The following is a 22,130-nucleotide window of genomic DNA, read 5'->3' as shown; positions in this document are numbered from 1 at the left end:
AGAACTTACAAAATTAGAGATGTAACACCCCAAATTTAAAAAAAAAAAAAAAAAAAAAAAAAAAAAAAATTTCCTGACCGACGCACGTGCCGAGCACGTGCGTCGGCCTGCCACCCTGCCACCCTCCCTCTTTTCTTCTCTTCTTCTCTGCCCTTCCTTGCCGTGCACGCCACCTTCCCCATCTCCCTCATCTCTTCCCCTCACCGCAGCCCCTCTTTCTCCTCTCTCTCCCCTCGTGGTTGCCGACAGCCGCCGAAGCCACCGAGCTCGCCGACCCCCTCCCTCCAAAACCTCCTTCCTTTCTTCCCTTTCTCCTTCCCCTCCTCGGCCTCGTGCCGTGCCGACTCTTGCCGCCGCCGCCCCTCGCGCGCGCCGCCGCCCTCGCGCCGCGCCGCGCCCGTGCCGCGCCGCCGCAGCCCCCCGCGTCCCCGCACCTCGTGGCGCTTCCCTCCGCTCCCTTCCTTCCATCGGTGGTGGAAGGAGATGAGGTGGAGGGTGGGGGGTAAACCCCACCCATTTTCCCTTAGTGGGCCGCACCACCGCAGCCCCACTAATCCTTTGGGGTGGGCGCAGACGCAGCCCCACCTCACCTAGTTGGGGTGGGGCTGCGGGCCGCACCCCACCAAGACTTGGGTGGGCGCACCGCAGCCCACCAGCCCAGCTTTGGGTGGGGGCTGCGGCCGCACCCCACCAAGACTATCCGGGTGGGCCGCAGTGTCACCCATTAGCCCATCAGGGAGTGGGTCACGCCTGCAGCCCACTATTCCAACCTTGGTGGGTCAGTGGCCGGGCCCCAGCCCACCAAGGCCTTATTGCTTGTGGGTTGGGTTTGGGCCTACTCCCTTTTGCCTCTAGCCTAGCCCATTTGGGGCCATTTGGACCCTATAACCATGTTTACCATTTTCACCTAATTTGATTAGCCTCGATCCTTAATTTTGGGATGATACAAGATTCCTAGGATACCCTTGACTCGTACCAAACATAAATGTGCTAATAAGATAATTAATTTTATTAGTTCGCTAATGACTTTACTTGCGTGAATTAATAGGATTGGCACCGCGTGAGGAAGATTTTGGGATCCCTGACTAACCGACGAGTTTTACCATACCGTGGAGACCCCCAAAGAGTAGAGTTATACAAATCTAGAATAACATGATACAAAGAGGGAATGTCGGTATTAATGCATGCAATTGGTACTCCCCGTTATATCTTTTGCATATGTAGTTATTTATAACCTGTTCATCATAGTATCATGAGAATGTTAATGTGTATGATAATGCTTTACATGTGTCCCGTATGGTATACCGTTGCATAGATGTATGATTGCCGTGATTATGGACCGTAATGATCATGATGACTATAACATGCTTTATACACGCATAAACACCGCACCACTTCCACCTATCATTAGTAGTCGACTTCGACTAGGCAAGACCCCTACTCACTCGGCCCGGGTTAAGGGCGAGTGTATCATATATGTCTATACTATTAGCGGCCTACACCCGAGGTCGGGAAGCCCGTGTGGCATTCGGTAGTTATACCGCATAGTTAGGACTAGATTATGATGATAGAAGAACATGATTGTGAGGCGGGGATATAACTCTAGCGGTACCCGACGACGCAGGGTTAGGGCGTTCGTTGATGAGCCGAGGGCTCCCGATTCTCCCGCCGAGGGCGGTGATGATTTAAAGAGAGTGAGATATGGGCTTACGACCGGGGTCCTGAGTCTGATGGCCACAAACAACCGGTCACATGTAGTGTCGCCATACACGTGTAGGTGACATTACCGCTAGATGTGTATATATCCCCCCTCGATGTATGAGATGATGGATGATTATGTGATGGATGATTAGATGATGGATGATTGTTTCTTAAGAGTATTTACCCTGTGTGGTGAATAGCTCGGTGAGCGATGATGAGTATGATTATTGCCTTGGTAGACATGAGGTGACTAAACTGTTATTTTATTGCTATGCATAATATGTAAACCTATGATTGAGATGTGTACGAATAAGAGATTGTCTCAAACTTTATATCTGTGTGAACTTATCATAATATGTTTAGGAACTAGCATGTTCCAAGATAGTGATTGGTAATCTTTATCAACTGCATTGACTTAGTAAATTATGGTAAGTCATTTTAATAAGCATGTCGTTATCGTTAGCAAATATAGGCATACATTAGATATACACCTGTGATGTCATTATTTTAAATTGTATGGATCCTACTCGGGGTCGTAAGCTCACCCCGTGGCGTATTATTTCGAGCTAGGGGACGCAGTGCGGGTAGCGAGGAGTAGCCGCTTTCTTTCTTTTAGTACGTATTTTAGTTGTATTAAACCCCGCGAGGGTATGATGATGACGTTGTATCTTTTTGGACTTTAACATAGTATTTTGAATGTATATTTGGAAGGCTTGTTGTGGCCTGTGGACTTGTATCCGGACTCTTATAATTGAGTTTATTTATGGTGAAATTGTGCTGTTGTGTGCCTTGTGAAATCCTTGTACTGACAGGTCATGTGATGTACCGCGTGGGGGAAATTATCCACGCGGTTTACACATGTATTTGGAGGTTTGGGTGTTTCAAGAGATATAGGCAAATTTCAGGTTCACTCTCCCAAAATCCACTAATTGATCATTGAATGAGTATCATCCCATATAAGCGGGTCTTGAAGTCTCTACGCTTGCTGCCTAGCCACAGTGAGGAATTATAAATTCAAAACTTAGGCCAAGAGTTATAGGAGCATATGTATAATCGTAATTTACGTGACAACGGAATGAAGCTACATTGAAATTAGTATTCTAATAAAAGATCCGACCATTTCAACAATGGTATTTATAAGAGAGGAAGTAATCACATAAAGCCAGAACAACCTCATCAATTGATCATTAATACATCAAATAGGCCATCATTAATGAAATTGTGTTTGATTCAAATACTTCTGGTACTTGCCCAGCAAGGACAACATAAATTGTTGTATTACAGTCTCAAAAGTTTATAGATATACTCTCGTAAGGTAAAAATTCTACACTCATCTCCTTTTCCTCTACTTTCTTTGCACTAGGAGTATATAAATGAATTAATTGATACATTACTTATATCAGCTTTATATACAGTACGAATTACAGAAAGGTACAAAAGTGATGGTTGCTCAAATAAGCTGACTATGGTCTTCCAGTGACATGACAACTAAGATTCCTACGCTTTTGAATAGGTTATACAATCATTATTAATGAGGCACCATTGTAATTCTCCAGATGCAAAAGAGCAATCTTGTGGTTTCTTTATTAAAAGGAGAATCTTGAAAAGAGAGACTGAGGTGTAGAACCAGTTTCAGACAGTGAAGCTGCAGGACTTGGAGCATCATGTGAGGAACGGTAGGCTAGTTGGCACTTTCTGGTCTGCAGCCAAGTATAAGAATGAAATGTAGAAGCATCACTAATTAACATTAATATGAATAGTTTGCTAGCAGCATCTATGAACAGCAAAGAGCATCTTCAAGGGTAGTGGCATTCTGGAAGTGTAAGAAGGCCAAGGATGAAAATTGCTTGGTTTACCTCTTCAGGGCTGAATTGTAATAGGGTTGCAACAACAGGAAGTAATGCCTCCACTTCTCCTGTGACACACGAGAACTAGTCAAGTTCTGCAAACATTTTCATGCTCAGATTGGAACCTAACATAGTTTACAGTTGAGAAAGGAGATTTTTGGCAAGTTTTAACTTTTAAAATACCTGTTTCAAGCAGCTTCATGATCACATTTTTGAGATATGTCATATCTACCCCTTCTCGCTTCTGCGATCTCTCCACATTGCGGAGCTCAGCTTTCAACATTGCCTCCTATAGGAGTCATGAGCAACTATGAAATAACATCTAAATAGTGAATTTGTAATATCCAAACTTCGTTGTGCTCGGCCATGCTGACTATTTAGAACCATGAAATGGAACTACTGAGTTCAGACATAATTTCAGATGACAGGTGTAATTGTAGTTCATTGACATTGCTGTATTCTCCTTTGAATAGAGCCAAAAGAAAAAGGATTGTGAACACAGCTGTTATAAACCAACTTGAAAGAGACTATTAGAATGAAATTAATAAATGATCAAATAATGGACAAATGCAAAGATACTCAATAATCTGACCTAAAAAGACAACTGCAGGGAGAATTAGGTGATAGCAGTATCCTTGAGACTTATTGACTCTAATTTGTAAAATTTAAGCACTTACTAGAGCAGAAGATTGAATTAATGGAATAAAGTGAAGAACTATGAATATTGCTTAGGAAGAGAGAGCAAGATAAATTTAATGGAAACCTATGTGTGAAAAAATTTGTAGCAATTGTAGGTAAACCGCATTACCTTATCATTCATGTTGAAAATAGTGGAAATGTTTGGTATAGAACTGTAGCAGGACACAGTGTGATCAAGATATTGTATTATTCTATATGGAAAAAGATTATGGAGAATGAAGCAAAGATTGCCATGTCGCAGCAGTTGCCGATCGTGCGGCAAGAATAGAGCTCCGTCGCCACCCCATGCAAGAGGAGAGAAAAAGAGGTGAAAGAGAAAGGGAGTTTTCACTACTGATGAACGTCTCATCGGCACCGCCCTCTCCTCTCTCTTTCTCTCTCGTCCTTTACTAAGTTAAATCCACAAATAGGATCTTTTATTCTCGACCTGTTAAGAGCTTTTAAACCCACTGTCAACCTTGATTAGGGCACACACCTGAGAGAAAGAAAGAGGAGGGTGATGGCTTCGTACTCTCCACCGTTACTCACCTTCTTCAACGGGTTTGCAACGACGAGGAGAGAGGAGGGTTGCCATGCCCCTTGTGCCGATACTGTGCTGACACGGCAATCCATGGAATGAAGTGCTAAGCAGTGTGCAATTTTGCTTACCACTAAGACTCCACGAGAATTTTTTTCATGAAACTCAAGGTTGAATATTTGAGGTGAGGACAGGATATTGGTTGACTGAAAACTTTGAACTACAAGTCAATGATAGGCAGAATGATTAGAAATTAACTTGAGATGAATATGTATGAGAGGAAAGAAACAAAGATGTCCAAATACAAAAATAAGAAGAAGAAAGAACTACTGCCATCAGATGACTAGATATTAGAGATAGATGATGATATTTATCATCACCAAAAACGATGATTAAAGGGCCAAAGTAGAAACTTAGCTGACCATGATGGCAGAGTTGGTGTGAAGTACTTATTGCATAAAGCAGCAAGGGAACTCATGTAGCCCGATCAGGCAAAACAAATTTGTCACCTTTGTTAATCACATCCGGTTAACTTTTGTCTAACTGAAAAAATGAAATGAATCTAGGATCGCCACAAGGTAGTGCATCAGCGCATGTAATTGATCAACAGTAGCAGGGAACTTGGGAAGACAAAAACAGACTAAATCAAATAACCTAACAGATCACAAAAAATTGTCCAGCAACTTCAGTGAACATTGTGAATCCCCCTTCCCCTTGCAGCAATAGTATGTATCCTCACAAGTCACAAGAATTAAAGTTAAAAAGGTTTAATGCTGCATAATAACCTGTATTAGAAGAACAAAAACTTATATTGCTTCAAAAGAGTAAAATTACCTAATTCATGAACAGCCTAACTTTCCAACAAAGTACACTTAATATTCTTGAAAAAAAGAAAACAAAGTATACCTACCATGTAGATGCTAATGCTAACAAGTAACATCATAACTCATTAGTATGCAATATAAAAAAAACGATTTACTGAATAGAAGAAATTGTCTGGAATCTGGGAGCTGCCTGAAAAGCTAATCAAATGTAAAGCAAGCTTCCAACCTGTTGACTATGAAGACGATTTTCACGTTCAAGTTCTTCAATCTCTTCCTGCAAAAGAAAAGAAAAGAAAAAGAAGATTTAATAATGGAATGTGAAACAAGTAAATACATGAGTAGCTGGAACTGACCTGAAGTGCTAAAATATGACGCTGTGACTGAGCAAGTTCTTCCTCTCTCTGAGCTTGTTGTCTAGCCAAAATCTGAAATTGGACACAAAAACCATGGATGGAGATCTTTATTCCTTTTTCATTCAGTGTTCTTTAAGTAATGCAATATTTGTTATTAACTAGAGTATTATATTTCACATTTCCTGTTAGTGAGAAGAGGTCCTCGGCTCCTTTTGCATATTTGTAGGCTGAGGTTTATAATCTGAGGCATTTTGAAACAGATGTATATAACCAGAGAAATACATCGTAAAATACTAATAAACTAAACAATAATGCTTGGTGGAAGAATAAAAATGCTGGAGGAGAGAGGCAAAAAAGAGAGTTCTGTCTGCCATCTATTGCTTAGTTGGGTCGAAGGTTTGGTGTTATCACACATGCCAGTTATTTGGAAGTTTCACACAGGAAAATGATGAATTCTGGTTGGAAACCAATCTGAAACAGTTATAGCATGCTACTACCAGAATCTGTTGTTCGGCAGCTGCAGTGTTCAACATTTGTGTGTCCTGTTTCAGAGATGCTGAAACAAATCATATAAAACAACAATTATGACCAATAACTTGACTAAAAGAAAAAAAATAATAGTAAGATTCAAATGTGATCTCATTTTTTCAATTACCTGAGGTATGTTTGTCATTACGATCAACCTGAAAAACATTGTATGTTAAAAATCATGTAAAGTATTTTTCTTGCAATGAAATCATATATGAAGAAACAGAAAATACTACCACTATTTGATACTGCACTACAACCCCATGCAGTCAACTTCAGTATAAGCATTAAGGAAAAGGGAAAAACAGAAAACAGGTCAATCAAAGACAGACATGAAGAGGAGAAAATTCTGACAAAAATTAAGAGAATAAACAGTTGAGTTTATTATATGCTAATACTACTGACTATGAGCATGATTTGCAGTAAAATGCTACATTGTACAAGTCAACTATTTTATTTAACATAGAATGAAGATTGATATCATTATAGGGGAGGCTACGTAACTATTCTTGTAGGGGCCACCACATCATTACGTATGTATAATGTACTCTTTTATATCTTTGTTTGAAATTCTAAATAGTTGCATCAGTCATTAGTTTGAACACCAGATGAGAGCTCAAATTTTCAGGTCGAAGATTTGTGGGCCACAGATTGCAAAAAGAGTCTATATGAATTAATTAATATAAGTGTGATATACTATAATTTGTAACTCAACAAAATATAAAGAAAGAGTAGCACTTATGGAGGATAAAAGATCTAGGAGAGTAACTTACATATGCTCTTGATTCCAAGGAGTGCTGGAGATTCTTATTATCTTCTATCAGTTTAGCAATTTCCTTTTCTTTCTCGTCAATCATTCTATCAGCAATATCACGGAATGTCTCATGTTCTTCCTACAAGTCAAAAGTGGTGGTTGGCCAGAAAAAAAGAAAAAAAGAAAAAAAGAAAAAGCAAACTGAACTTATAAAAGTGAGAAAAAAACCTTCAATTTTCCGTATTGTAACTTAAGTTCTTCTAAATCATGTTGAGAATGATCTTCTTTATGAGCAATGATCTGAGCCTCCAGTGCGTTATATTTCACTGCAAAATGTTTACTTGATTTCCTCAATCCTATTTCTTTACAAGAAAGGACAGGAAAAAGTTAATCGAAATAGATAAATAGGTTTGAGACAACTTACATCTCCAGCTTTCTTCCATCTTTTCCAAGTCTTTTTGCCAAGATTCCTTTTCTGACAGGTATTCAGCAGTAGCAGAATCAAGTTTCAGGTTGATACTCTTTAGCCGATGATCAGCATCAGCAAGAGCTGCATCCCTGAAAGCAAAATTAGATACATGTCCATATCATTCCCAGTGTTCCAGCTATTTAATTGGGCTTTGAATAAAAATGGTATAATAAGTTATAGAGTAGTATATTATGCAGTAAAACAGCTGTTTAAATCAAGAAAAGAGTAGAACACTATATTATCCAGAATAAAAGAAAGTCCATTTGTAAAGTTCCCTCATAAAGTCTTCCTAATTTGAGTACATTGAAGAATTTAATTCAGGATTTAAGAAAATTGTTCGCCATAACATATAGAACAAGCAATGCCATGTAGGTTTAGTACTCAAATTCGATATAAAATAAGTAGTCATTTCTACCTTGCAGGCTAATTATATTGAAGTACAAAACCTAGATCCACAAATTTTGGTTGTAGTTACAGTTGACCATATTGACAACATCACGACAGAGCATCCTGAAATTACATTGTAAAAAGTTCTCGAGAAATGAGCTTAGAACAAAATCTATATAATCCAGGCTTTTGCTACAAAAGCTCATTCACCTTGCTTCAATTTCTTTATCATGCATAGACAAAGCATCTTGAAGATCTTGGATGGCTTTATTTCTTTCTGCCAGAGCAGCTCCTACTTCCTTTTCAGCTTCCTGGAGTAATAATAGACCATAATTATGAAGGAAAGATAAAGATTGGTACTGTCCTGCAAGAAGGTTACATGTGGACAGTGGACACCACCCTGTGTTATATGTATTTGCAGATCACCCCACATATAAATGGGAACCGTTAGATGGTAGTTAATAATTTAATATCAACTGTATTTGCAATGCAAACACATAATTGCAAGTAATATGCCAATATGAACATCACAATAATATATCTTCAATGTAATCATAATAGGCAGACCTAGTTTTGAGTGTAGGATCCTACTATTTGAATTTATCTTGTGGGCCTTGTGGCTTCTTGGGACACATAATTCCAAACAAAATGCACCAATCAAAGTCGCCACATTTGAAAATTTGGACCATTTGATTTTGCAGACATTGTAGTTTATTAAATTACACATTTTACAAATATCACCCTGTAGTATGATATATTGCAGATAGACCTCGAGTTATTCATAATTGCATACTATCCCTTGCATTATATATTATATTAAAATACTGCAACTACAGAACTACCACCTTGGTAATACAGGAAATACTTGAAAATAAATTAGTAAACCAGGGGCAACTACAAATAAGTATAATGTAGGGGATTATCTGCCTTATAACCAATTACAGCCGAGTATTTGCAAAAGAAAAAATCAATTATGTATAAACACTGGAGAGTTAATTGATGGAAGTTCATACTTTCAAGGCCTCCTCTTGGGCTTTGACTATGTCTGAGTTTTTAGCTGCCGATAGCTCAGCATCCTTCTTCTGCAAAAGTGCATGTGCCCGGATCTTATATGCAGAAAACTCACCTTCCAGATGCTCAATCTGCAAAGATAACAGATAACTGGTGGATCAGAAAACCAAAAAATCTACTGAAAAACATGCCAATATGATATTGAGGTGAGACAAAACACTGCTCCAAATGATTATCATCACTGTCTTGCCCTACATGCAGGCCTGAATAGTAAATCACTTTTCTTTGCACACTTTGAGACTTCGACTCTAGAAGATTGAGAATGCAATCCTGTTAATAGTCATGTATCCTTATACTATACCTAGGGGACAACTTCATACATAGGTGCTAAGTAAATGTGCAGGTCAATATAGTCATAAACTGCATTTTAGATAACTGCTATAGTTTTAGCAAGTTGTGCAAGTAATAACTAGTGAGAATCTTTAATGTTAAGCCAGCTGAAGCGCTTAGAGTATATTTCCTCAAAAGACCATAGATTGGGCTGTAGGACAGCTTTAGATATGCCTGAGGGCTTGATGCTATCTTATGTCACTTTCAGTAGAAAAATTAAACGAGATACTACAAATTTTACCTAGCTAAAGCTGATGTTTCTTCAAGTAATGTAAAAGAGAAAAGGGACACATGTAACAAGGTCCAGAACTCCACAAATTCGAAAAGTCAGATTTAGGAATTTTAATCATAAAAACAGTGGCATGCCTTTTAGGCAGCCTCGCGGCAAAGCTTGTGGCAACCCATGCCTCCTCATCATGAACACTAACAAGTAATTCAATTTGCCATGTTTAAATGTGATCAACATAAATGGAATGTCCACTTACAGTATAAACTATATAATCATGTTGAATGAATCGAATGAATAAAAAGCTTAAACAAATTTTCAGGAAACAAACAAATGGTACTGTATCAGAGAGAATAATAACAGAAACTATATAAAGGAGAGACTTCGAGCTTCATCAAAATCGATTATTAACTCAAACAATAATTTACAGATCGTGGCACAACACCATGGCTGGTGAACTATTAACACGGTAAATAACTGACATGGGTAAGCACAACAAGTGAACTGGTCCCTATACATGTCCCATATTGGGTTGCATGACACTGCATGAAGGGGAAATATGAGGCAGTAGCTCAGCACGGGGATTATCAAGATTATTCCTCTGAATCACTGTTGCCAAGGTACAATACATACTAAGTTACTAACCCATGCGGTTAGCATGCGTAAGTATAGGGAATACATGTAAATATGAAATTTCATTTTGGTTAGTCCAGACTGGTTATGCCTGAAAGAGAACTTACTTTCAAATTTGGTTAAGTTGTTTGGAGCCTAATAGCAGGCCACTTGTATGACTGAACTTCCATTAGTTGACTTGTTTTAACTGAAAATAGCTAAAACCACTACTGACTCATAAGAATACCTAAGCTAATTTTAAAAATCATAAAACCAATATGAAGTATCTAGATATAGGCAAATTAAGCAGCTTACTTAGTTGCAACATGTAGATATTGCCTATGTCTTCATGAGATCTCTGACATTCAAGTGCACTTAATATCAATATTTCTGCTGAGAAGGTGTTTTACACTTTTACTTAGTACACAGGAGAGTCAAATACTTGAAGAGTTGAAGATTATATACATATATATATATACACAATTCAATAAACTACAACATATAATAGGTGGTAAATGTGCTTTTAAGTTTTAATTTCATGAAAGAAAAAATCCTATTATTTCGAATTGACTTATTGTGGCACCCAGCATGTCAACAATATATACTTTTATAGGCATAATATAGGTTGAGGGATGGCACAAAGTGGTATGTGACATGCTAAAGAGACAAGTATTGCCTCAAAAACTTGAATTGAGCAAAATGCCATAAGAGAAGTATCAAGATATTACTCTTTATTAGTGCCAAGAAGGCATTGGAATGACAGCTGATCAACAAGAATAGCAAAAAATCTTCAATGCTACATTGTAGACATTTCTAAATAGTTAAGTGCTTTCAAAATCTTTATATTGACTTTATATTCTATAAGATCCCAGAACACAACATATACTCTTTAAAATGTGATTACCATATAGTTATGTGCTATTACAGACATTATACCTCATCTTTGGCAGCAAGCAATTCGGCGTCTCTTGTATGCAATAATTGGTTTTGTGTAGATATTTCTAATTCCAACTGACCTATAAAAGTCAACAAAAGTGACAATATGTTTTAACTTTTAACCAGAAGAAATAATCGAAATCACAGTTCTAGTAAATGTACTTCTAATTTTAGCAGATTCTATTTCAGATCGTAGACATGTATTCTCAGATGCCTCCAGCTTCCCTCTCAAGGCTTGACAAGCTGCTTCCCAGTTCTGCCTTTCTTTTTCCTACAATAATCATGCATACAAATGATAAATTATCACATAAATTAAAAAACGAAGAACTGCAAGTGATATAACAAGTAACCTTTTAATAATCCAAAAAAGGAGAGAAAATTTTGGAGGAAAAACACAGTCACTCTGAAAGATTTATTAAAGGAAAAATCACCTGTAGTTACCACTCAACAATTGATAAAAGAAATTAAAGAATAAATAGCTCTGAAAGAAATTAGTTGAATTAGAGGTTCTATATAGCATCTGTTGATTGCAAGATAAGTAGCTTCCAGTTATCAGAAAATCAAGGCTAATTTTGGATTTTACATCACACATAAGGATTATATTGAGTAAAACTAGTGCAGTTTTGTATAGTTCATTCTTTTCCAGCAGTGATCTCCTCCATGATATCTAATAAGTTGCAATTGCCTCTAAAAAGCAAAGTACCTAGTCTGAATAGGTCAAATGTCACAAAAACATAAAAGAAATTCTCAAAAAGCAAGAGCAATCAAGGATTTATGTGCCACCCAGTACATGCAGTGCCGCGTAGCACATCTCGTGCCATAGAGGTGCCAGCATGGAAATAGCCATCATGATGCATCAAGAGAAAATTGTGGGGATATTGTACGTGCTTCTCTGTATGCCACCTATCCACAAAGGAGCAGACCGTCTTCTAGTATACCTCTTCATTATGATGGAACAGCATGGTGATGATTTTTCCTCCCTCTTGCCCTCTCCTTGGGAGTATCATTCTCTATCCCCGTTGCATCACACTCCTCCCACCACTCCCAGCCTCTTCATGACGCAGGAGCACACCAGTTTATGCTGAGTGGCAATTATGAAGCCTTTGAAACAACGTGTGGCAAAGGTACATGAAACCTTGAAGGCACCTAAGTATACATAAAAGAAACAAAAAATTGGAGAACTCTAGAAAATTTGGTTGGAGAATTCATCTTTTGACAGGGGGCCTACTTAAGCTTTTGCTTTTCCCGATATAAGGAAAGGACTCAAAGCAAAAGCTAGAGGGAGAGGTCCGTGGATCAACCATGGGGCCTTCAGAATCCCTTGACTTGATGAGGTCTCAAAAAAGAGTATCTTCGGCCTCTCACCCAGGGCAAATGCACAGAACAAACCCAACTATAAGGGTTGAGGCTAATTTCTTCTTGAAAACTGTTATGGCTAGAAATGTTCCGGCTATTCAAATTACACTGAATTTTTTATGGAACAAAGCAAATCAAGCAAAGTAAGACATTTTTAATTGATATAAACTTGTAGTAATAGTTCATGAGATCTAAGAGTAAGTGTTTGTATGTCATACCATCATGAGAAAATGAATACAAATATTGGTCAAATTGACATATGAGGCAATCAGATGTTCACTGAAAATAACCACAGCAAACATTCTTTTAACATATTTGTATTTGGCTTAACTGAATGCTACTGGTTTTGTTAAGAAGTATCAATTGACTATATCACCACCGTTTAAACGTCAAACAGGTTATGTCTCTTATCTTCCTTCTTTCCCCTAAATTAATTTTGACATCCAAGATTTTAAAGGACTCTAAACCTCTTCCCAAACATTTGATCCTTGCTTACCCAAACAAAATGACAAAATAAATGCGGATTTCATTCTTACGTTCTGATCTTTTAGATGAACAAGCTCCGCTTTCAGCTCCTCCATGGCAGCTCCAAGTCGTACAGCTTCACCAGTAGAAACTGCATCAATTTCTGCAATTTCTGAATCTTTTTCGGCTAGCAGCATCTGGTAAAAGTTAAGAACATAATATCAGAAATCATGTCGTTCACAATAATCGTCAACTTTATTTTCTCCTTTCCATTGTCTAGGACAAGATATACAAAAAGAAATAAAAATAAAGAGAATAAGTTATAATGAATGAAAACCAAGAAACAGTTGACCCTGCCCTTTAATCAAGATAGTAAACTAAAACCATGGCATCAAAATAAAGTTTGTACTAGTACATGCTATGAGAAAGTTCAGGGAGAAGTTGATTGTATCAACTATCAATTATACCGCTTATAGACTTTATTTTCCTAAAGCATGCAAGATGCTAGATGAGTGTGAGCTTGACGGTCTTGAAGTTGTGAAGGACGATAAAGACAATTTACCAACAAAGACAAATTTAAACATCTTTCAGTCTCCATGATGCTAATGGCATTTGACAATTCTATTTCGTGCCAAAATGAACTTTATTTTGAGCTTAAAGCAGGATACTAAGACATTTTAAAGGCCAATTAAGCATTCTGCACCATGAACTGTGTCCGTTGAAGTAGTAGGGTTTTCGAAAGATGTTCAACCTTTTTATGGCAGTATTGGATAAAAAGAAGCACATATAAATATGCATAAATTTCTGCACAGTTATGTTGAATATCTGTGCACATAGGTCTCATCTAAGAACTCACGTATTGTTCAGGATCTAGAGAACTACAAACAAACCTAATCTGTAACGATACTTGAAGTTATGAAGCAGTCACATCATCTATCTAGTTGCCACAAGTGACAGTATGCCCTTACCTATAGTTTCTCAATAATTGCATGAAGAGAAGGACCACATGTCATAGATGCTCCTAATACCTCAAATATGTAGGAAAAGGTCAATTTTACAAAGAAGAAGCTTCATGTCTAAGATTATATCTGGCACCTAGAGGTTGAATCTGATCAACTAGGATACTATGTTGGATATATAACCAGCTTTTTCCATAATAAGGTTTGCCAATTCTAAATGGGTCAGAAGGAGCACTACTGCTTGAATCTGCATAAGGATTGTTCTACCACCAACGTTAACTAAGCCACATCTTTAAATGAAAGAGTTATCCACCCCAAAACCTCAAGGCTGTGCTTGCCACTTTGACAAAAGAAAATGAGCCAAAACTCCCTCAGCCATACCACTCAAAAATCTACCAGAACAACCAAAACGGAGTTCCACCATTTGAAAATAATACAATATCAAAGACCTTTAAGAACTGCGATAGTATGGGTTACCTGCAGAGAAGATATCGTTTCAGTTGCTTTGCTTCTCTCTGCTAAAGCATCAGCGAGTTGAGACTCCAAACTTTCTAATTGCTAAATATCAAGGCAGCAGGATACAAAATTAAGGAATGAAAACATTGTGTAAGGTAATTATTTCTGCTAATAATTAAATCAAGTAGTCAGTAATTGGTACTTAAATAAAAAATGTAACCTTCTGATGCTTAGCAGAAAGCTCCATAATTGATGCTTGTCTTTTCTCATCTGCAGATTGGAACGAACTTTGAATTTGCTCTAGCATCTGTAAAAGCATCAGAAGACTTTGTCCTATAATTTCTCTAAATTGAGAAAAGGATAGTGGTAAAACTTGTAGAAATGTAGCTTAAGAGGCAGAGTACAAGCAAATCAGCAAATAGCGTAAACTATTACATATATGGTTTGTTGACTTCATTCAATGACACATTTCTACAGTAATCACTGTATGCTAGCTCTGACTACACATGCCTATTAAGAATTAGGCATGATTACTAAAATCAGCCGATCCGAACCTGAAGCTAGTCTAGTGACTGGTTTCAATCTATGATCGGCCGAAACCGAAACTCAACAATATTGACTGAAACTAAATATTTTTAACATGCACGTTGAATCTAAAAATGTATATAAACTTAGAAGATATTAGTAATTGATATCCTTAACTGTCTTTTTTAAAAGTTTAACACTCTTTTTGTCGCACACTCTCCTTACGCCCTCACATTTCACAAATTCATTCCACGACTAATCCGATGAGCCCTCCGGCTATACTCCACACTTTGGTGAATTCGGGAAAAAAAAAATTCTCATTTCTCATTTTCTTTTTCCTCACCCACTTTTTAACTCCTCTTTTTTTCTTGCTAGATCTCTCTTCACTGTTGTTCTACAGTAGTCATTTACAAGTATAAAATTTTATTAAGTTTAAAGAAATTGTTACGAACTGACCATATGGTTAAGTCGAGTCAAGTTAGTTAGTTAGCTTTATCTTATTGTTTTAAATTTCAAATAAATCGGATAATCCGCATATGGATCCGATCCGCTAGAATTTTTTACTTCTATAAATAAGAGTGAACATGTATTGATAATTAACATTAAAAGAATTTGAATTTAGCCTAGTTAATATTTTCATCATTTTCTTTTACTGTAGCTGTTAGATCGTCTTTATCTTTCTAGGAGTATATTATAGCTGTGGAAGCATTTCAATCTTCTAAACCCTAGCCACTTTTCTCCACTAGTAGCAACACTACCTTACGACCGTCCACCACCACCCTTGGTCGTCTACTACCCTCCGACGACTGCCGCAACATCGGATATTTACTATTCTGCCCTATTTCGACCTTCCTTCACTATTTCATTTATAACTTTTCATCGAGATATCGGATTCTTGTGAAACTAGATTCATTAGAACCCTAACTTCCAAGGATACCTCCATATAAATTTCACAATTTTCTTACATCCATATCATTCCAGATTTGGTTCATAACAGGAATTCATTATAATCTTGAGCGATTTTTTTTATAGTTTTTAGACTTCATATGTGACTAATTTTTATTTTCTTAAATTTTTATTATTTTTATATATTTTTAGAAAAACTTTTGCATTCTTAATAATATTTAGAATTTTACGTAATTAAAAATAGTCCGACTCGATACAGACGGTCAATACGACCAATACAGCCGATATGGCCAATACGTATCATTTTTTTTAATGGCTGATTCCAATCCCGATACTGTTCCAAACCTTGAATTAAGATACAATTCTAGTTCATAAAAGGTTATACTAGTGATGTGAGTTGACTGCATTAAAATGATCAACCAACTTTCTTTGTTATTTAATTTTTCACCGATCAGGTGAATACTTCCACACTGCCTCATGCCAACCCAATATAAACACTGATATGTAGGTATCCATAATATCCATCATCTCGAGGGAAACATGGATCCTAAATAATCTTGGAGCAGCTTATGACCTCACAAGCTCATAACCACCGAGTTTATGGGAGAGGAGAAAAAGACCAAAAATTGAGGTAGAACCTCAAAATATATTTCTCCAATTTTGGAAGGCATGCAAAAACTTAAAGAAAATACCAAAAAAAAAAGTGAAGAATGAAGGTTTAACCTTTAATTGGTCATTACAAACATGTTCTCTCAATTTGGAATTCAATTTCAGAACAATTGAAAGTAAAAGGTGGATTTCTATGGTTTATTTTTCTTCAAAATTAGAAACAGACTTAAAACATGTCTTGAACTAGTTCTTTAATAGACGTCTCTAAATTTTGATGATATTTGAGGCCAAACCAGAGAAGTATAATTTCTCTGATTTGTTTAGCTAAATTAGAAAAACTCATGAAGAAGCATTAATAAGTAAAAATTATTATTATTGAGTATATATCTTGTAGAACAAAGTGATAAACAAGGGCAATCAAAAGAATATGTTGCAGAGCTTACAAGCCAAGAAAAGTACAATTAACAATAACCTAACTGGTAAATACCTGTTCTTTCTCAAGAATAGACTTTTGTAATCCCTCTAGGGCATTCTCCTTGGCTTCCAAAGAACGACGCATCTCATCAATGCTATCTCGAAGTCTAAACATTATTTGCATCAATATGATTAACAATGCATATGATAATTCATTGAATATGACAAGGGATTCAAATAGACTAAGTGGATGACCTATAATAAGACAACAATATAAGTATCCATCAACTAACTGTTAAAGTACACATTACAAGTAGTGTTTCTTTTGAGCCAAGATCAAAGTCAGATCTTGACTATGACTGGGCCAAGCAGTTGTAGAACCTCGTGAACTGGACTACTGCTGCTCGTTATGCTGAGATGTGGAGACTGTGTGCTTCAAAATGGGGAGGGAACCTTAAGGAAAAGACACCAAGCTTCCCAGCAGGCAGCAGTGCTCCCTGTCGAGTCCCAGTGCTGTAGAATTGGCTTTCTTTTTTTCCCTCATAGAGGGAATGAGATGTTTAGGTGGTATACTATAGGTATACATATGCTTATTAGAACTCTGACTTTTTCATTCAGTTCTGGAGATTGAATTGGTAGTCCATGCAGATATATGATTTTATCTGCCACGTTGGAATTCACAACCAAATGTCTCTGCATCCAACCAACACATAAGTCACATACATAGTAGACGGTATGCTAGTTCGCTCGAGGAGAATGTTTTCTATTTTGCTGAAAAAACAATCCAAACTACATCCCTTCATGCTTGGTAAGCGCTTCGCTGTAGCCAAGCTTACTGCTAGCCTATTGGCAACAGCCACTTCCCAGTTTATAAGGCATGAGACGGATCTAGGATTGAAACTTCCCTTCGGGATCACAAGGTATTGTGAAACACTTGATTTTTGCTCATCCACTCTTATGGTTATATATTAAAGTTCTAATGTCAATTGCAGAGTAGCCTTTTTTTTCTATGTCAGGATCACCATAAAGCTTTCTCCAAAACATTATGATGGCCTGTATATGATGATATGGGCAGCACAAAAATTACATGACGAAAACATGAGTGTAAAAAATTTAGTAAAGAAATAAGGCTCGATGGACAAAGCAGTAAACCTAAAAGTTGTAATGTACTTCAGTTGTAATGTACTTCAGTTCACGATCAAATTAAATAGGCCAGAAGCAGTAGCGCTAAAGTTGCACGATAAGAATCCTGATGTTTTAAGTTAAAGTGGAGCAGGAATCAAAAGCATGTTTATTCTAAAGTGCAGCATGTGTATCTTACTGATCATACAACTCCAAATTGGAAACTTTCCTGGAGTAAAAAACTGCAGGACAGATGGATGAAGCAAATATGTTCTAATGGATTGTTGACAGATAATGAATTTATCAGTCTCAAACTTCCAAAGTTTCAGTTCCTACTGTAGAGAACATCTTCTTTACTACTTCAAACTAGCTTCTATGCACAAGTATCAAACTTTTACACATGAAGTACAAGAACACAGCTTGGACCCAGTTAGAACCATGTGGTATCAAGTATTAACCCAACGATATAAATTGTCAAAAGCTACTTTATTAAAGAATAGTTATTTACAACTGAATAGCAAGTAGATACTCGAGAGGAGAGATTACTTGTTGTTTGCTGCCCGTAACTGTTGTCTTTCAACATCCATTGATCGTAATGCTTCATTGGCTTGTTGACGAGTGCGATCCAGTTCCTGTTGCGCTAAAACTTGCTGTGATGAAGCTTGTTCAACCTTCCCATTTACATCATTAAAACGAGCTTCCAAATCATCTTTTTCCTGGAAATTTGAGCAATTGAATCAAATATTACCAAAAAAAAATCAGTTAAAAGGTAGCTGCTCAGAACCACTAGTAAACAACATCACATGAGCGTCAAGAGAGATGTAAACACAAGAGAAAGGATATGCAAGATGCATACAAGTAATTCCAATTATAGGGAATCAACTAGTACAACCTAATTACTAAGGAGCTCATATTATCTCCTCCTATCATGAGTAATCCTCCAAAAAAAGTTTGTCTTTAATCTTTATTTCACCGTGTCGCTAAAACTCAAGTCTGATTGATGAGAAATTATAAAAAAACAAAGTTTCATTCTGTTACAACTAGACAAATGCAAAACTTTTCCCTTCCTCAGTTTTGCATCTTCTTTATCTCTTGGCAAAGTATCTGCATACTATTGACAGAGTTGACCTCTCAGATAACAGAAGATATGCAATTTTCAGTACTTGAGACCTACCAATGTTCTTATTCAGATCTAAAACCACAATGCTTTACATAGAAATCATTGCAGATCAGAAATGTTCTGCTTATTTTATACTTTCATATATTTCTTAGCCTAATGGCAGACAATAAGCTGGAGCATTGGCATGTTTTCATCAGTTATAGGAATGTCTCAATGCAAAAGCATAAACAGAAAACAAAAAGAGATTGCACATCACTAGGAACAAGCAGAAATGACAATTTTTTAAAATGCTACCTTTTGCAACTCTTGTATGCGTTGCTTTGCACGTTTGTGAAGCCTCCCAAATTTAGTATCCAGCTCAACATACTTGTCATCACGTTCCTTTATTTCTTGTTCCATTTTATGTTGAGCTATACAGGTAAAACTATAAAATAAATCAAGTTTTCAAAAGAAAAGCTTGAGGGAGAACCACATAAAATGCCATTTACATAATATTACAAGTTATAAAGAAATGTAACAAAATACATTTACAAAATCTAATAAAGTGAAGATAGATTTTTTTTTCTAACAAGAATGATAGATGGAAAAAGACAATGACTCTCTATTATTGCCAAAATTATGTTGAGAATCTTTAGCCCCAAATCACATCCAAATGGTTGCGCTACCATAAGATCCTAGTGATACCTAAAAGGAGCACATGTAGCAACATTCTTAGGCTCAGAGAAAGAGAAAAAAAAATGTATATATTCCATACTGCAAGTAAATCCATTCAAGAGGTTCAATAATAAGTAATTTGCAACTTTGCTAATGTGTCCATTTGAGATAACAGTAGAGGTTAAGATATTCAATCTCATATTTATGTAGGGATCGTAGATGTAGTTAATATGGCTGACTTAAGGTAGTAGGTCTACAATATATCAAGACTCGAAGCATTTTTCCCAAAGTAATCCTCAGATGCAGTACTTAAAGTAGTAATCTATCCCATATTTACGTAAAACTTGCAGATGTAGTATTCCAGTTCAGAAACAACCATTAGTTGTAGATAGTATTCCAATTTATTTTCTGCTTGAATATGTTACATAGCAGAAAACTAAATGTTTCTAAAAGAGTAAAGTAAACAATTTATGCATCAGACAAATGCACTACACAGAACATAGCAACTAACCTTCAACAAGCTTCACAGAAAGCTCCTGAACCTTCCCATCAGCATCGGAATATGCAATCCTGAGATGCTCCAAAGCCACCTCTGCTGCCTTTTGTGTTTCTTTCTGCTCCTGAATTTTCTCATTCAAATTCTTTATCTGTTCATATAAGTTGTTCACTAGTTCAGAAGCTTCTTCTTCTCGTCTGATTTCACTATCTTTCACTGGAACACCTTTTGATCTTACATGTTCAGATAATAAATCTCCGAATTGAGACTTCAAGTACTCATTTTGTAAGCTTAGCTCCATAGCCATGAGTTGATCATGATCTTCATCTGGACTAGCAAGATTGTCACGATCACCATTTTCCATGCTAATATTTACTATAGAACCATTGTCATGGTTCGCAACGACTAATTTCTCAAACATTTTTGCAGCATCCTCTTTATGGACTTCAGATGTTTCATCACTCCTCTCGTCTTGACTCACCAATGACGCGTCTTCTTCAGTAGCCATATCAACAATGAAAATCTAGACCTACAAAAGGACGTAAACCACCATCCTATCAAGGACCTAATAGTAACTATAATTAGAATCATCACACCCATATCAAAGGCAAAGATAACAAAGCAAGAAGGAAAATGCATCATCTAATCTTGTCACGAAAAAGCAAAAGCAAATAGAAAGGCGATTGGAATTCACATCAGCAATTGTGGACTGTTAAACAAGAATTCAAATAACTAATCTAAACCACAAGATTCTACATCAATGACTGCACAATGACGTCAAAAAAAAGTATCAGCAAGAATTCAAGAATTAACGTGTGGGAAAACATCAATTAGGATAAGGTTAGAAATAAAGAGCTCGTGCAGAAAGCTAGCCCTAATCTGCTTATTTCGAATATCAAGAATATGGAAAAACTAGCCCCATCTCCCAATTCACCAACCTTGAAGCACCTCCTACATCATATTATCCAAATTGGGAAAAATCCAGACACAAATCAAGAAGAACGAACCCCACCCGCCATTAGAACCAAGAACAAAGATCAATATTCCCTTATAAATGCCAGTTGAATCGCGGACTTCCAAATGCAATTAGCCTTCAGATCCAAAACCCGGATCGTATAAATCTCTAGCAAGAACATGCACCGATCGTAAAGACGGAATCGAGAAAGGACTGGAACAGAGATCTAAGAGAAGGGCGTACCTGATCGAAATAAACAATGAAGTATTGGTGTGCCAGAAATCAAGAATTGAAAAGGAAGAAACAAGAGACAAGAAAAACTCGCTGTTATTTCTTGGCACTTCACCCTTTGGGTAGTCTTAAAGAGGAGGTAAGAACGACTGGGCTGTAGCCTGTAGGTTTTTTCATAAGGGTGAAGATTTGGCAATTGGATAAAATGATAGGGGTATTTTAGTCTGTACACAAAAAAGAAACACGGATCAGCTACTGTGATATCCATTAACGAATTGACCAAGTGAGACAATCCACTTACGATTGGGATAGTTACAATTATTAGATTCCGGAACACCACTTCTTTTCAAATAACTCTTCTGAATTTTTTGTTGCGACTCATGGACGAAAAAGATGATAAAGACCAAAATACCACTCGATTTATAATTAGAGTAAATATATCATATAACTATTCACAAGATAAATTATAGTTAGAAAATATAGCATAAATCTAAAAAAGATATTTAAAAATATTTTTTTAAATTTACGAGATCTGTGTGTCATAAAAAAAATGTAAGAGTGTTAGTTAAGTATAATTATTTTAACATTTAAATACAAATATACAGAAA

The 22,130-nt window shown here is 36.8% G+C and overlaps 1 protein-coding gene across 5 annotated transcripts; it reads right to left on the bottom strand.

Annotated features, from left to right (window-relative positions):
* Positions 1–2,911: 2,911 nt before the first annotated feature.
* LOC140784117 (protein GRIP) lies at positions 2,912–21,680 on the bottom strand. 5 transcript variants are annotated; one of them, XM_073131328.1, is made up of 23 exons: positions 21,535–21,670; positions 21,275–21,459; positions 20,352–20,865; positions 19,481–19,596; positions 18,613–18,782; positions 17,018–17,111; positions 14,711–14,797; positions 14,512–14,592; positions 13,147–13,272; positions 11,417–11,525; positions 11,255–11,334; positions 9,093–9,221; positions 8,290–8,390; positions 7,648–7,781; positions 7,452–7,549; positions 7,243–7,362; positions 6,597–6,624; positions 6,439–6,497; positions 5,942–6,013; positions 5,815–5,862; positions 3,732–3,837; positions 3,558–3,616; positions 2,912–3,401 (listed from the first exon to the last, which is right to left on the bottom strand). In XM_073131328.1, the coding sequence occupies exons 3-23, from the start codon at positions 20,842–20,844 to the stop codon at positions 3,288–3,290; spliced, it is 2,424 nt and encodes an 807-aa protein (XP_072987429.1). In that variant the 5' UTR covers positions 20,845–20,865; positions 21,275–21,459; positions 21,535–21,670; the 3' UTR covers positions 2,912–3,287. The 5 variants fall into 5 exon arrangements, 4 of the variants coding, with proteins under 4 accessions (XP_072987429.1, XP_072987428.1, XP_072987431.1 ...); XR_012108219.1 differs by lacking the exon at positions 21,275–21,459 and having other exon boundaries at positions 5,942–6,182; positions 21,535–21,680; XM_073131327.1 differs by lacking the exon at positions 21,275–21,459 and having other exon boundaries at positions 21,535–21,680.
* Between the last annotated feature and the right edge of the window lie 450 nt (positions 21,681–22,130).

This window comes from Typha latifolia, chromosome 3 (genome assembly GCF_019914945.1).
Source record: "Typha latifolia isolate L0001 chromosome 3, TyphaL0001v2, whole genome shotgun sequence".
In the NCBI taxonomy this organism is placed as follows: Eukaryota; Viridiplantae; Streptophyta; class Magnoliopsida; order Poales; family Typhaceae; genus Typha; species Typha latifolia.
The sequence above is the reverse complement of the archived record's forward strand: the minus strand, read 5'-3'. Positions and strand labels throughout refer to the sequence as shown.

Bases quoted from the DNA above. Each gene is read 5' to 3' on its own strand.
- LOC140784117 (XM_073131327.1), bottom strand. From the start codon at position 20,844: ATGGCTACTGAAGAAGACGCGTCATTGGTGAGTCAAGACGAGAGGAGT. The intron at 13,273-14,511 runs GTAACCCATACT...AACTTTTACCAG, and splicing joins AAACGATATCTTCTCTGCAG to ATGCTGCTAGCCGAAAAAGA. The intron at 11,335-11,416 runs GTACATTTACTA...TGACTTTTATAG, and splicing joins AGAATCTGCTAAAATTAGAA to GTCAGTTGGAATTAGAAATA.